General features: G+C 48.1%; 1 protein-coding gene and 1 long non-coding RNA gene across 4 annotated transcripts in view; one reads left to right on the top strand and one right to left on the bottom strand.

The window, feature by feature from the left end:
• Positions 1 to 355: 355 nt before the first annotated feature.
• Positions 356 to 13,766, bottom strand: part of SERPING1 (serpin family G member 1) — a 13,543-nt gene continuing 132 nt past the window's right edge. Inside the window, exons 2-8 of the mRNA XM_077748887.1 lie at positions 13,361 to 13,432; positions 11,277 to 11,763; positions 9,411 to 9,545; positions 6,528 to 6,731; positions 6,197 to 6,336; positions 2,160 to 2,379; positions 356 to 862 (exon numbers count right to left, since the gene is read on the bottom strand). Coding sequence (XP_077605013.1) covers positions 609 to 862; positions 2,160 to 2,379; positions 6,197 to 6,336; positions 6,528 to 6,731; positions 9,411 to 9,545; positions 11,277 to 11,763; positions 13,361 to 13,408 — 1,488 coding nt within the window. The 5' untranslated portion in view covers positions 13,409 to 13,432 and the 3' untranslated portion in view covers positions 356 to 608. The remainder of the gene's footprint in view (positions 863 to 2,159; positions 2,380 to 6,196; positions 6,337 to 6,527; positions 6,732 to 9,410; positions 9,546 to 11,276; positions 11,764 to 13,360; positions 13,433 to 13,766) is intronic.
• The window catches only part of LOC144218902 (uncharacterized), a 35,963-nt gene continuing 23,093 nt past the window's right edge, over positions 897 to 13,766 (top strand). The window contains exons 1-4 of one of the 3 annotated variants that reach the window (XR_013331286.1): positions 4,404 to 4,548; positions 5,966 to 6,056; positions 9,335 to 9,484; positions 10,253 to 10,372. This is a non-coding gene — a long non-coding RNA (uncharacterized LOC144218902). Of the gene's footprint in view, positions 961 to 1,192; positions 1,233 to 4,403; positions 4,549 to 5,965; positions 6,057 to 9,334; positions 9,485 to 10,252; positions 10,373 to 13,766 lie in introns of those variants that run through there. The other 2 variants (XR_013331287.1, XR_013331285.1) reach the window with 2 other exon arrangements.

Below are 13,766 nucleotides of genomic sequence, written 5' to 3'. Positions count from 1 at the left end.
GGTGTGGAAAAGACTGCTCATTTCGGACTCTTTCTTGGAACTCTGCCATTGCAGGGTAGCCTGCTGGAGGGATGTTGGAGACCTGCAGAGGAGAGCCAAGGTAACCCAATGGAATCCATTATACATCAGTCATCTCCCAACTATTACAGATACATGAACATGTCCAGGGCAGACCAGCCAGGTCAAGCCAGATCAGTAAGACCACTCCACCAATCCCAAGACTTATGTGAAATAATAAGCAGTTGCTATTTTAAGGCACTAAGCTTGGAATGATTTGTTACCCAGCAATACTAGCTGATACAGGGGCCATGGTAGCTCTTGTCCTCAAAAACTGAAAGGCAAATAAGAGAGGAAGTCATGGTCTGCCAGGTTTTATTTGTAGAGTCTGGTAAACTTGAGCCAGAGAAAGCTGCAGAAAAGAGTTTTGGGGAGCCACGGGGAAGAGACGATAGAAGTAGGTCCCTTCAGTAGACCCCGAGGGCGCCCTTCACATGGAGGCAGGAGGCGGGAGGTGGCTGGAGGCCAGTCCAGGCAGGCAGCAGCAGGGCTGTCACTGGAAGGGCGAGGCTTGAGGGGTAGGCTTGCCTTGGCCTGGTGCCCGGCAGGTCTCAGATCCTGGGGTCATACACCCGACCCATGAAGACAGGGAATTTGTGCTGCTGGTCCCAGATCAGGAAGAGGAAGGGCTGCTGCACGTCGAAGACTAGCAAATTGCGGGCCACGGAAACAGCCGTGGCCGCAGCTGCCTCCACCCCAGACTCCGTCAGCTCCAGCGTGGTCTGGTGCTGCATCGCAGAAACCTGAAGGTCCGTGTCCTCTGTCATCCCACACAGGTTGAGGTCATAAACAAAGTCAAAGAATTCTAGAGCAGAATGAGAGAAAAACAGTGAGTCAAAGACCAGCAGGAGGGATGCCTGGCTGGCTCTGTCAGTAGAGTGTGCAACTCTTGATCCTGGGGTTGTGAGTTCAAGCCTCACATTGGGGAGAAAGAGAGAGAGAGAGAGAGAGAGAAAGGAAGGGAGGGAGGAAGGAAGGAAGGGAGGGAGATCAGAATGAAAGCCTCAGCTGCTCAAGACATTTGTTCTAAGTTGTCTGGGTTGGAACTAAGCCCCAATATTCTCTTGGTCCTCTTTCCTCGCTTGTCAAATTATATATTGTGCCTTCCGGTCCACTTTATTGGATCCTCTATCAGCGGGCGGATCTTCATTCCAACCACCACCTTCTCTGAAGAGGTGAGACGCCTTGCCACACACCCCAAAGAACAATTGAAAAATGATATCCTTGCTTCCAAGGACCTTAGAAGTGAGGTTATACATCAGAAAGAGGTCATGTGTTATCAACTGAGGTCATATGATGTCATATACTAGGAAACAAGCTGACCTATTAGGGGGTTCTAGAATAGAAAATGAAAGGATATATCTGGACATGAGGTCAAAGGTCAGGAAGTGAGGCCAAAAGTCAGGTAAGAGAATCTCTGTTACCTCCCCTAAACTCAGAACCCTCCAGACTCTATTATCCAGATAGCTTCTTTTTTTTTCTTTTTCTTTTTTTTTTTTAATATTTTTATTTATTTCTAGGAGAGAGAGAGAGACAGCGTGAGCAGGGGAGGGTCAGAGAGAGAGGGAGACACAGACTCTGAAACAGGCTCCAGGCTCTGAGCTGGCAGTCAGCACAGAGCCCGACGCGGGGCTCGAACCCACGAACCGCGAGATCATGACCTAAGCGAAAGTCGGACGCTTAACCGACTAAGCCACCCAGGTGCCCCATATCCAGATAGCTTCTTGCATAGTCCATGGGGGGTAGGCTGAGTGTTATGAAAAGTCTCTGGGGAAGGAATATCCATAACCCATCCTGGCCACCTGTCCCAGTGACTATGACACACTGAACCAGGGTAGAAATAGTCAAGATGAAGACCTGGGTTGGTGTTCTTGCTCATTTCTAATGAGTTCAAGGCACCTTGGGCAAGTCATGTAAACACTGTGTCTCAATTTCCTCAATGATCCAATGGGATAATAACATCTTCTCCTCTAACTCACAGGACGGAGGAATAAGCTGAGATTATGGATGTATAAAATATTCTAGAGAGTGCTACACACTTTAAGGACCCCCCCCCCCCACCACCAAAGGCCTCAGAGTAATCCCGAGCTGCCAGAGCTTACTGAGGTTCTCCATGACCGTCAGCATGTCTTGCTTGCTTGTCACTTTGATGCGGGGCAACGTCAGGAGAGTGGGGTGGAATTTGGTCATCTCCAGCTTCTTCATGACAGCCTTGAAGACCGTGGGGCTGAGAGCCTGCTCCAGGTCTTCAAGATGGTATTTCGTGTTCTGGGGCACCAGGATCACCAAGCTGAGGTTGTGGGAGAGCTGCAGCTGCCCCACCTGGAGAGGAAGAGGTGCGCCTCATCAGTCTTCCTGTCCCGGCTCTCCCAGCTCCCACCTGCTGTGTCCCCCACCCACTGCGTCCCAAGGCTTCTCTTTAGTCCACTGCCACAGTCCGGGCTATTAGAGCAAGCAGCCGCTGGACGTAGGTTCCCACGCTTGGCGACAAAACAGAGGTGCTAGCTGGGTGAAAGCTACTGGTCTCACTCTGTGCTGGTGAGATGCAGAGGAGTGAATATGGCTTTCTGATCACACAAGTGGAGGGCTATCCCTGACTCCACTGCCGACCATCTATATAATATAGGAAGTAAGTTGATCTCTGAGCGCTGGTCCCCTTCCCTCCGCTGTGCTGTGCATAAAGGATAGAACATGCATAGTGTACCACCAGAGTCATCACATAAGTCCTTTTATTTATTTTTTAAATTAAAAAGTTGGGGTTTTTTTGGTGAGAGAGAGAGCGCATGAGCTGGGGAGGCCCAGAGAGAGAGGAGGAGACATGGAATCTGAAGTAGCTGTCAGCTACTTCTGAGCTTTCAGCAAGGAGCCTGACATGGGACTCAAACCCACAAACTGGGAGATCATGACCTGAGTTGAAGTCAGAGGCTTAACCAGCTGAGCCACCCAGGTACCCCAAAAGTTTGTTTGTTTGTTTGTTTGTTTGTTTTTACTTATTTCTAGGAGAGAGAGAGACACAGCGTGAGCAGGGGAGGGTCAGAGAGAGAGAGGGAGTCACAGACTCTGAAACAGGCTCCAGGCTCTGAGCTGGCTGTCAGCACAGAGCCCGACGTGGGGCTTGAACCCACGAACCTCGAGATCATGACCTAAGTGAAAGTCGGATGCTCAACCGACTAAGCCACCCAGGCGCCCCAAGTTTATTTATTTTTAAGAGAAAGAGAGAGAGAGGGAGAGTTAGAAAGTAGGGGATGGGTAGAGATAGAGGGGAACAGAGGATCCAAAGCAGGCTCCATCCTGACAAAAGAAGATCCAATGTGGGGGCTCAAACTCACAAACCATGAGATCATGACCTGAGGTGAAGTCGGAGGCTTAACGGACAGAGCCACCCAGGTGCCCCAGATAAGTCCTTTTAAGGACTTTAAAAACATTTTTAAGGTGGGGCGCCTGGGTGGCTTAGTCAGTTGGGTGGCTGACTTCCGCTCAGGTCATGATCTCACAATTCATGGGTTCGAGCCCCACATCAGGCTCTATGCTGTCAGTTCGGAGCCTGGAGCCTGCTTCAGATTCTGTGATTCCCTCTCTCTCTGCCCCTCCCCCACTCAAGCTCTGTCTGTCTGTCTGTCTCAAAAATAAACATTAAAAATTAAAAAAAAATTTTTTTAAGTATCTTTACACCCAACATGGGGCTTGAACCCATGATTGCAAGATCAAGAGTTGCATGCTCCAAAGACTGAACCAGCCAGGCACCCCAGTCCTTTGAAAGACTTTTGTTGGCTCTTTACTGCCAATGAGATTAAGTATACATTTCTTAGTGTGGCATTCGAGATTGTGTCCAAGATGATCCTAGCCTAGCTTTCAAGCTTGCCATTAAAAGAAAGGACTTCCAACTGGTGGTCAGACAGAAGTATGACACAAGCACAGGACCCATGGGTCTAATATAGGGGTTTTCAACCCCGGGTGAATTTGCCGCCAGTGGACACTTGACAATGTCTAGAGACATTTTGGGTGTGACAATTGGAAGGGAGGGGACCCACAGTCCTACTGGCCTCTAGTGGTATAAAACAGGGATGATGCTAAATCCTACACAATACCCAGGATAGGTCCTCATAGCAAAGAATTCTCTAACCCAAAATACAATAGTGCTAAGGCTGAGAAACCATGGTCTAATAGGAATATAAGAGACTATAATTACAAGGGCACCATGGCTGAGGTTGGGACAGGAATAAGAAGAATCTAGAATGCAGCATTCAACTGGGCAATAAAGAAACTAATGGAAACCAATCGATTGTTGGAATGCAAAACAAGAAACTGGCAGGAAACAGATATCAGCTGAAGAACACGAACAAAGGGTCCCTGTTGGCACAGGCACTGAATAGGGCAGACTCATCTGGGAATGTATACCCATCCTGTGTACAGACCTTGAATGTTTGACCATGAGATTACCATGTTGTGGTCCTGAATTTTCAAGCCAGTAACCCTTGGATACCTGAATTGGTAAATCTAACCTCCTTAGTTGACTAAATGCTCTGGAGTCCCTTAGAATTAAGTACGGGTTTAACAAAGTAAACCAACTCCACAGTATTAACATTAGAGTATATTCAAGGGTGGTTGGTGTGTTCCTTATTCAAAATGGTGTTTACAATTTTTTTAAATTTTCTTAATTTTTTAATTTTTTATTTTTAAATATTTTATTTATTTTTGAGAGAGAGAGAGAGAAACACATGAGCAGGGGAGGGTCAGAGAGAGAGGGAGACACAGAATCTGAAACAGGCACCAGGCTCCGAGCCAGCTGTCAGCACAGAGCCCGACCAGGCACCCCTGGTGTTTACAATTTTTAAGAGAATCAAATATCCGGGCACCTGGGTGGCTCAGTCGGTTGAGTATCTGACTTCAGCTCAGGCCAAGATCTCACAGTTTGTGGGTTCGAGCCCCACATTGGGCTATGGGCTGACAGTGTGAAGCCTGCTTCAGATTCTTTTTCTCTCCCGCCCTCTCTCTACCCCTCCCCTGCTCATGCTCTATCCCATTCTCTCTCTCAAAAATAAATAAACATTAAAAATATAATAGAAAATAAATAAGAAAATCAGACATCCTGGTTTTATGCTTTTAAGCAAAAAGATGTAGGATAATTAAATCTGAGAATGATATTCAGATGTTGGTAGAAAGTTGATTTACCCTTCAAATTCAATTTTTACTTTACAGTGGGATTTAGGCGCTTGGAAAGGTATAGCCAACAAGGGGGTTGTAATTCACCCCTGATGGGGATCTGGAATGCTTAAAAAGAAAATCAAGTTAAACTTACAAAGTATTTTTAATAAAGCAAAATATCTGTATAAGCTCAAATTGCTTATGGAAATATTAATTAACCATATTTGTAAATGGAACAAATGGTTTAAAGGAGTTTAATCTGGGGGTGCCTGGGTAAATCAGTTAAGTGTCTGACTTGGTTTTGGCTCAGGTCATGGTCTCATGGTTTGTGACTTTGAGCCCCACATTGGGCTCCATGCTGACAGTGCAGAGCCTGCTTGGGATTCCCCCCCATCTCTCTTTTAGTCTCTCTCTCTCCCTTTCTCTCTGACCCTCCCCCTGGTCTCTCTCTCTTAAAAAAAAAAAAAAAAACAACTAGAAATTCTGGGTTCCATATTCAATCTTCCTTCCCTTCCCACCCATTGAAATTTTACTGTTCAATTTCTGCTAAGGACCATAAGCCCTTTAACACATGCACGCACGTGCACTTACCACATATATGCACACACAGCTTTACCTAGCTATACACGTGTACGCCTACGTATGCATGCTGTACACAGGCACACATATACACACAGGACGTAACTAAGCCACCAGGGTCTCCCAGTGGGTTGATGAGAAAAAGAAACAGATGAACAGACTCACTTTTTGCCATTTGATGCAGTTGAGATGAAGAAACTTTCAGAGTCCTGCTTTCCAGCCTAAAATAAACTATGCCTGCCTCAGCCAAGCTAGAGAGGGGAAGAGCAGAAAAGGTAAGGCGGAAATACAGATGGAAGGGGTGGAAATGATGAGTTAATAATAGTATGCCCCAAATTGACCGCGGCTGTAGCATAACAGATATCAGGATAGGCCAGAGGCTCTGAAACGAGAGTGGAAAGGGCCAGGAACATACCTTGGCTTTCAAAGTTGGGTCTGTGAAATGGGCCACGGGGTATTTCTTGCTACTCATCATGAACGCTTTTATCACAGAGGATTTGAGGTAAAAGGGCTCCAGCCTGGTTCTTTTTGGATCAAATGTTTTCTTCCACTTGGCTGGAGGGAAAGGGAAGGAGAATTACTCTAAGCAGGTGGGCAAAGAATAAAGAGGAGCTAAAATGGCCGCCCTGCATGCAGGGCAGGCACAGTGGGGTTCAGCGGCGGAACTTGGGGTCTCACGGGCTTCCAAGCCAGGAAGAGAGAAAGGACTCAGGACAGAAGGACCGCGTGGATCGAGGCTCCCTTACCATTCAGGTAGACAGCGTTGAGGAAGACAAGGCACGTGTCAGAGGGCAGGCTGTCTAGAAGCTGCGTGATCTTGTGATTGGTCTTCTTTGCCACCCAGCTGTTGATGAGCTCTGTATTGACATCGCTGTCATTTCCCAGGACGGCGGGGCTGCTGCCGTACAGGTTCTGAGAGGCATTCACAAAGGTGTCCCTTATGGCCAGGTCTGGGAGCGGGGGGCAGGAGGAGAGACGGAAGCATGAATCCCCTGAACATCCTCCCCCTTCTAAGAGCAGGCTGTGAGAGGGAATGGCTTTCCGATTGCTCTCAGCTCGCTGCAGCGAACGCAGCAGGCTGGAGTGGGGGGCCAGCCTGCTCCTCTTACAGATGTGACAGTTGAGGCCCCAAGAAAGCGAGCCCTGAACTTATATCCTGGACCCTCGCTGTCTCTCCTTGCCATGTGGTTGTGGCTTGGCAAAATAACTCTTTTGAGACACTAACTTCCATTTGCCAGTATTTTCCCTATTTTCTCCCCTTAATTGAGCAGGGAACAGACTGCTTCTCTGCGTCAGCAGAGATTCACGAGAAGACTCCTGGCCTTTCTTCTCCAAAGTTCAAGTCCAGTAAAGAAAACAGTATTTTTGGAGTGCCTGGGTGGCTCAGTCGGTTGTGTCCAGCTCTTGATTTTGGCTCAGGTCATGATCTCATGGTTTGTGAGTTTGAGCCCTGCATCAGGCTCTGAGCTGACAGTGCGGAGCCTGCTTGGGATTCTCTCTCTCCCTCTCTCTCTCTGTCCCTGCTTGTGCTCTCTCTTTCTCTCTCAAAACAATTAAATAAATAAGAACGTCAAAAAAAAGAAGGAAAATAGAGTTTAAGAAGTAATTTTTCTTGGACTAAGTAGATAACATAGAAGGCAGTTGTATTTTCTACCAACCTAGCAAGACAGAGGGTTATGTTGACTTATTGCAAATAAGTAAATGCAGTGTTTCTTGAACCCTCTGAGACAGATTCCTATCTCTAAAAACAGGGTATTTTTTTGTTTAAGATAATGGGCTGATGGCTGAGTTTCCTTTTGTTTCTTCTTCTTCTTCTTCTTCTCCTCCTCCTCCTTTTTGTTTGTTTTTTTTTGTTTGTTTCTGGTTCTCTGTGTTTTCTGTTTTTTTACAATGAATAAGTATTGCTTTTAAAAGTGTAAAAAAGTGGCACCTGGCTGGTTCAGTTGGTTGAGCGTTAGACTTCAGCTCAGGTCGTGATCTCATGGTTTGTGGGTTCAAGCCCCACATCAGGCTCTGTGCTGACAGCTTGGAGCCCTGAAGGCTGCTTCGGATTCTGTCTCCCTTTCTAACTCTGCTCTTCCCCTACTCGTGCTCTGTCTCTCTCTCTCCCAAAAACAGATAAACATTAAAAATTTTTAAAACAGGGGCGCCTGGGTGGCTTAGTCGGTTAAGCATCCGACTTTCGCTTAGGTCATGATCTCGCGGTTCGTGGGTTCGAGCCCCGCATCGGGCTCTGTGCTGACTGCCAGCTCAGAGCCTGGAGCCTATTTCAGAGTCTGTATCTCCCTCTCTCTCTGACCCTCCCCTGCTCACGCTGTCTCTATCTCTCTCTCTCTCTCCTAGAAATAAATAAAAATATCTTGAAAAAATTAAAAAAAAAAATTTTAAAACAAGTTTAAGAAAAACTGGAAAAAAATTTCCCTTTATAGAAGGGGGTCAGACTAGATCCGTAGTTTTCAAACCTCTTTAAGGAGCAGAAATGGGTTTTTATTTTTTATTTTTTTTTAATTTATTTTTTTTATGTTTTACNCGAAAGTCGAACGCTTAACCGACTAAGCCACCCAGGCGCCCCAGAACTGGGTTTTTAAATAGTCATGTCTGAAGCCCACAGTTAAAAGGGCTCTGGTGGAAGCTGGGTGAGGGCTCAGAGCCCAGCCGGCTCCATCTGCCCCCACCCCCACAGCTGGTACCCCACACACCACTCAGCCCCCCTGATCACTCCCCTAACTTCCACCGTGACTCCTGAAGCAGCTCAGCAGACACCCAGGGGAAGAAAATCTAAAAAGAACTGTATTAGATCATTTTGGATCTTATTATATACTTAATAATGCCATATATGTAAATGACCACAAATTCATAGAACACAAAAGTGCAAAAAACTACAAGTCTCAAGACTCCCCTGACCCAGACTAATAAAAAATTTTTAACGTGAGGGCCACCGGAGTAGTTCAGCCAGTTAAGTGTCTGACTCTTGGTTTTAGCTCAGATCACGATCTCACGGATTCATGCATTGAAGTCCCACCTCAGGCTCTCCCCACTTGGGATTCTCCCTCTCTCTCGCTCTGCCCCTCCCTGCTGGCTCTCTCTCAAAATAAATAAATAAACTTAAAAAAATTGTTTTTAGGGGCGCCTGGGTGGCTCAGTCGGTTAAGCGTCCGACTTCGGCTCAGGTCATGATCTCACGGTTGGTGGGTTTGAGCCCCGCGTCGGGCTCTGTGCTGACAGCTCAGAGCCTGGAGCCTATTTCAGAGTCTGTATCTCCCTCTCTCTCTGACCCTCCCCTACTCACACTGTCTCTTTCTCTCAGAAATAAATAAAACATTTTTAAAAAATTGTTTTTAAACTTGAGCTCTCTGGTCCTATCCATGAATAAATGCAGAAGGCCCTTCTTAGTCTAACCAGAGTTGATGAATGGAAATGACTTGCCCAAGGTCTCACTGGGAGAAGCATCCGGCTCCTAGAGCCTAATGACACTGCTGCTGAGGTCCTCACCCGCTCTGCAGTCCAGCCCTGATGTTCTAACTCTAACGTTCCCTCTGCTCTCCTTCCCCAGGTCCCCCTCAGAATCCTCTCAGACCCTGCTTAGCATCTGCTAAGCTCTAGATGCTGCCCTCTCTCAGGAAACTCACCGGGGCTGTGGAAGATCTGAGAGAATGAGGTGAAGCCTTTGGATGTGAAGGCCTTCAGGGCCTGGTGGACACAGGTAAAGTCCTCGGGGTAGGAAAGGAGGCTCTCCAGGTTTCTCTTGGTGCTGTCCCCAGCGCCTACAACAAAGGGCAGAAATGAGGGAAAGCTGTAAGAATGGGGGACCCACCATTCAGGACTAGGATTGAAGGATCAGGCTCGAATTGGGGAGGAGGACGTTATTTCTTGCTGTGAAGGGGATCTCAAATCATCGGAGTGGGAATGATTGTTTCCGAAGTCAATTCCTATGTCAAAAAGACAGGGGTGGGGGAATTAGGAATAATCATGGATAAGCTTTTCCAGGGCTTTGAATATTCTCCTTCATTTTTCTAACTATTGTAATCCCACACATCATCGAAAGTCTAGTCCAGTCACTGACTGTTCCACACAAACTATTATCTAGTTGGTTTGGGTTTACAAAGGTTTACCCTATAGGGGCACCTGGGTGGCTCAGTCAGTTGAGCGTCCGACTTCGGCTCAGGTCATGATCTCACAGTTCGTGAGTTGGAGCCCCGTGTCGGGCTCTGTGCTGGCAGCTCAGAGCCTGGAGCCTGCTTGGGATTCTGTGTCTCCCTCTCTCTCTGCCCCTCCCCCATTCGCTCTCTGTCTCTTTCTCTCAAAATAAAGACGTAAAAAAAATTTTTTTTAAAAAAACAAAGGTTTTCCCTATAGGCAGGGACACTAGCTCACTTGTAAGAGGAGACACCAGAGAGAATCACAAAAGAGCATAGATGTTCAGGGGCACCTGGGTGGCCCAGTCGGCTAAGCATCTGACTCTTGATTTCAGCTCAGGTCATAATCTCATGGTCCATGGATTCAAGCCCCGAGTCAGGTTCTGTTCCAACCGTGTGGAGCCTGCTTCGGATTCTCTCTTGCTGCCCCTCCCCTGCTCCCTCTCTCTCTCTCTCTCTCTCTCAAAATAAACTTTAAAAATTTTTTAAAAAGCATAGATGTTCAATATCCTTTCAGTTATTCATTACTAAATGTTTATTGTGCCCCTCTTCTGTGCAGTAACAGATAAAATTCTGGGGCACTTATGTAGTTCCAAGCATCACAACTGCTTCTCCCATATTAGCTCACCGAATCTTCACAATAACCCTCTCACATAAGGGTAATTACTCTCCCTATTCACCAAAGAGGAAACTGAACTGTAAGAGATTAAGTGGTCTACTCTATTCAAGATCACAGAGTTAAGTGGACGATGGAGACAAGATTCAAGCCATATGCTGGGCGGTGAAGAAATTTACCAAAACCAATCAACTGAAATGTGCCTCCCAGCTAGAGGGTGTAGGTAGAGGTTTATCTCATGAGATTTAGTAGCACCTCTCAGGAAGGCAGAGGATGAACATTTTTTTGACCTCCCTCTGAGCCAGGCACTAAGCTATCTGCTTTCTTTTTTGAAGTAAGTACAACCACCTCCATTTCACACCTGAGGACTCAGGCTCAGAGAGGTTAAGGAGTCTGCCAAGGTCACACAGCCAGAAAGCACCATTAGCATGATTCTATTCTATGTCTATCAGTCATGGTTTCATCTTCCTTATTACCTTACCCTGAACCATTGCTGGTGACTGGGACCTTGTTTTATATGTTTCTGTATATTCCATTGGGTTTTATAAGCCATGGTGCCTATCAAATCACAGTGCCTATGAAGGAATAGATGAATGCTCAAGAATGAAAAGATTACCCTCCCCTCAAACGTATCCCATTTTTATAGCTTTCTCCTGGAGGCATAGCTTCATGGGCATCTGGGTTGGGGACCCCCATGGGAGGGTCCAATGTACAACTTGGAGAGAACTTTGTCAGGTTCTTACCAAGCAGGACCTGAGTTAGGAGGCTGGCAATGCTGAATGGAGAAAAGGCCATGTTGGTCTCCACCTTCTTCATCGCTGAGAAGGCATGGTAGAGCTTCACAGAGAAGTCCATCAAAGCCTCTCCCAACTTGGACTCTGCCGACTGACTCTCCAGGTCAGAGCAGGAAGTATCAGGCCCCAGACAGAAGGGTACAGTAGTGGGCTGGGTAGTGGGCTCAGTAGTGGGCTGGGTAGTGGGCTCGGTAGTGGGCTCAGTGATAGGTTGAGTAGTGGACTGGATGAAGGGCTGAGTGGTGGGTTCAGAAGCAGTATTGGCTGTTTCGATGGTTGAGCTGATTTTCAACAAGGTAGAAGAGTCCTTGGTGTGCTGCTGAATGGATACCTCTGTGGAGATCTCTTCCTCCAAGATGTATTCTTCATATTCTCCTTGCCAGCTCTCTGTCGTAGAGTTGTGGTTAGTATCATTCAGATCTGAGAAGGCTCTAACCTGTGGTTCAAGAAACTGAGTTTCACTTTTCCTGCCACGAAGTACAGTCCGCTCAAACACTCAAAGCAGGAAGGGAAGGTGGGGCTATGGAAAACGTCCTATACCAGAGGATGATTCCTGGAAAAGCCTGGTGGGTTAGGGGCCTGCCCGAAGCTGCCAACCACTAGTTCTTCCAGAGAAGGGCAATGCAGGAGCCGGTGGGGGTTGGGGTGCAGGCAGGGATAATCTCCATAAAAGTAAGGAGAGGCAGAGACTCTGTTAACTCTGGGCAATCACTCCCTTATGGGAAGTTGTTTCCCAAATTTTGGAGTTCAGTGTCAACTGCCATTTATCTCTGTTCTTGCAATTTCTTCTTCTTTTTTTCAATGTGTATTTATTTTTGAGAGAGAGACAGAGCACAAGCAGGGGAGGATCAGAGAGAGAGGGAGTCGCAGAATCTGAAGCAGTCTCCAGGCTCTGAGCTGTCAGCACAGAGCCCGAATTGGGACTGAGACCGTGAGATCATGACCTGAGCCGAAGTCCATGCTTAACTGACTGAGCCACCCAGGCGCCCCTCTTGCAATTTCCTTTAGGTATATCGGCCTGGTTTGGCTCACCTGCCAGGCCGATATAAGATATTTGAGCTTGTGATCTTTGCGTGAGAACTGTGGTTTTTCAAATGGTGACTTGTGAGCCATTGCAATAGTGCATGTTGAAAACCAACAGCATTCCAAAAGAAAGAAAGGAAGGTGGAAGAAATAGTATAGACCAGTGGCTCTCAGTCAGAGACAGTTTTAATCCCTGGGGACTTTTGGCAATGTCTGGAGGCAGTTTTGGTTATCTTAAGGGAGGGAAGGGGATTGGGGGTAGATGCTATTGGCATCTAGTGGGTTGAAACTGGGGATACTGCAAAACATCCTTCCGTCCACAGAACAGTCCCTCATACGGAATTATCCAGCCCCAAATGTCATGGCTATTCTCCCATTTCACTGATAAAGGAAACTGATGCTGTGATATTCAGTAACTAACCCAGGGTCTCACAGGAGCTGATGATTCAGACTCTGATTCTAGATCCCTCGCTCATCACAGGGCAGCACCTGCAGATTCACTTCCCAGGCCAACTTCCACACACTTTCATCCACGCACAGACGCGCAAAGCAAGAGCCCACCTTCCTCCCGACGCCCACACCGCTGGGACCTCTGGCCGCGATCGGCCCCCACCCAAACCCCCGGAGTGTCAGCCGCCTCTCCGCGCGTTTTCGTGCCCGCAGCCCCGAAAGAACCAGGGTCTCAGCAGCCAGGGCCCCACCCCCCACAGCCCGTCGCCTTTAGATCGCAGAATGCTGTCCATCTCCTGACTCTCTGACCCTTCCGCTCTATTCTCCACGTTATAAACCAGCACAGGTGGGCTCGGAGAAGGGACTTGCTCAAGGCCACCCCAACTGGTGGGCAGCCGGCGGGGATTAGAACCCGGCTCTTGCCTCGCTCGCTCAGAACCCCGGGGCAAGGACTACACTTGCTGATGCCAAGAGGAGCTCTCTTCATTCTCCGGACCTGGAACGGTTAATCCTCAACCCCTCCTCCCCCCGCAACCCGCCCCCTCGAAGGGACCACTCACCCCAGCCAGCAGCAACAGGAGGGTCAGTGAGGTCAGCCTGGAGGCCATCTGGGCGGCGGCGTCAGCCCGGACCTGCGGAGCCAGCCAGCGTCGTAATCAGAGCCCAGCCNCCCCGCCGCACCTCCCCCCCACCCTGGGCCCGCCCCCATTCCATTCCCGGCCTTAGTCCCTCAGCGCGAATTCCCTCCTCCGGCTCCTCCTCCTCTCCCAGGCTCCTCCCCCTGTTTTGTTTTCCCCAAACCGCTCCCCTTTCCCGGCACCGGCTGGCCCTTCCTTCCCCCTCCCAAGCTCGGGTCTCCATCCATCTGTTCATCCAGAGTTCGGCTTTAAAGCCTAACAATGACGCTAGAGGCAGGGGGAGCAGGGGAGGGCCAGACGGGGCTGGGCACCAGCTCAGGCGGGAGCG

This window comes from Crocuta crocuta, unplaced genomic scaffold (assembly GCF_008692635.1).
Source record: "Crocuta crocuta isolate KB4526 unplaced genomic scaffold, BGI_CrCroc_1.0 scaffold323, whole genome shotgun sequence".
NCBI classification, from domain to species: Eukaryota; Metazoa; Chordata; class Mammalia; order Carnivora; family Hyaenidae; genus Crocuta; species Crocuta crocuta.
The sequence above is the reverse complement of the archived record's forward strand: the minus strand, read 5'-3'. Positions and strand labels throughout refer to the sequence as shown.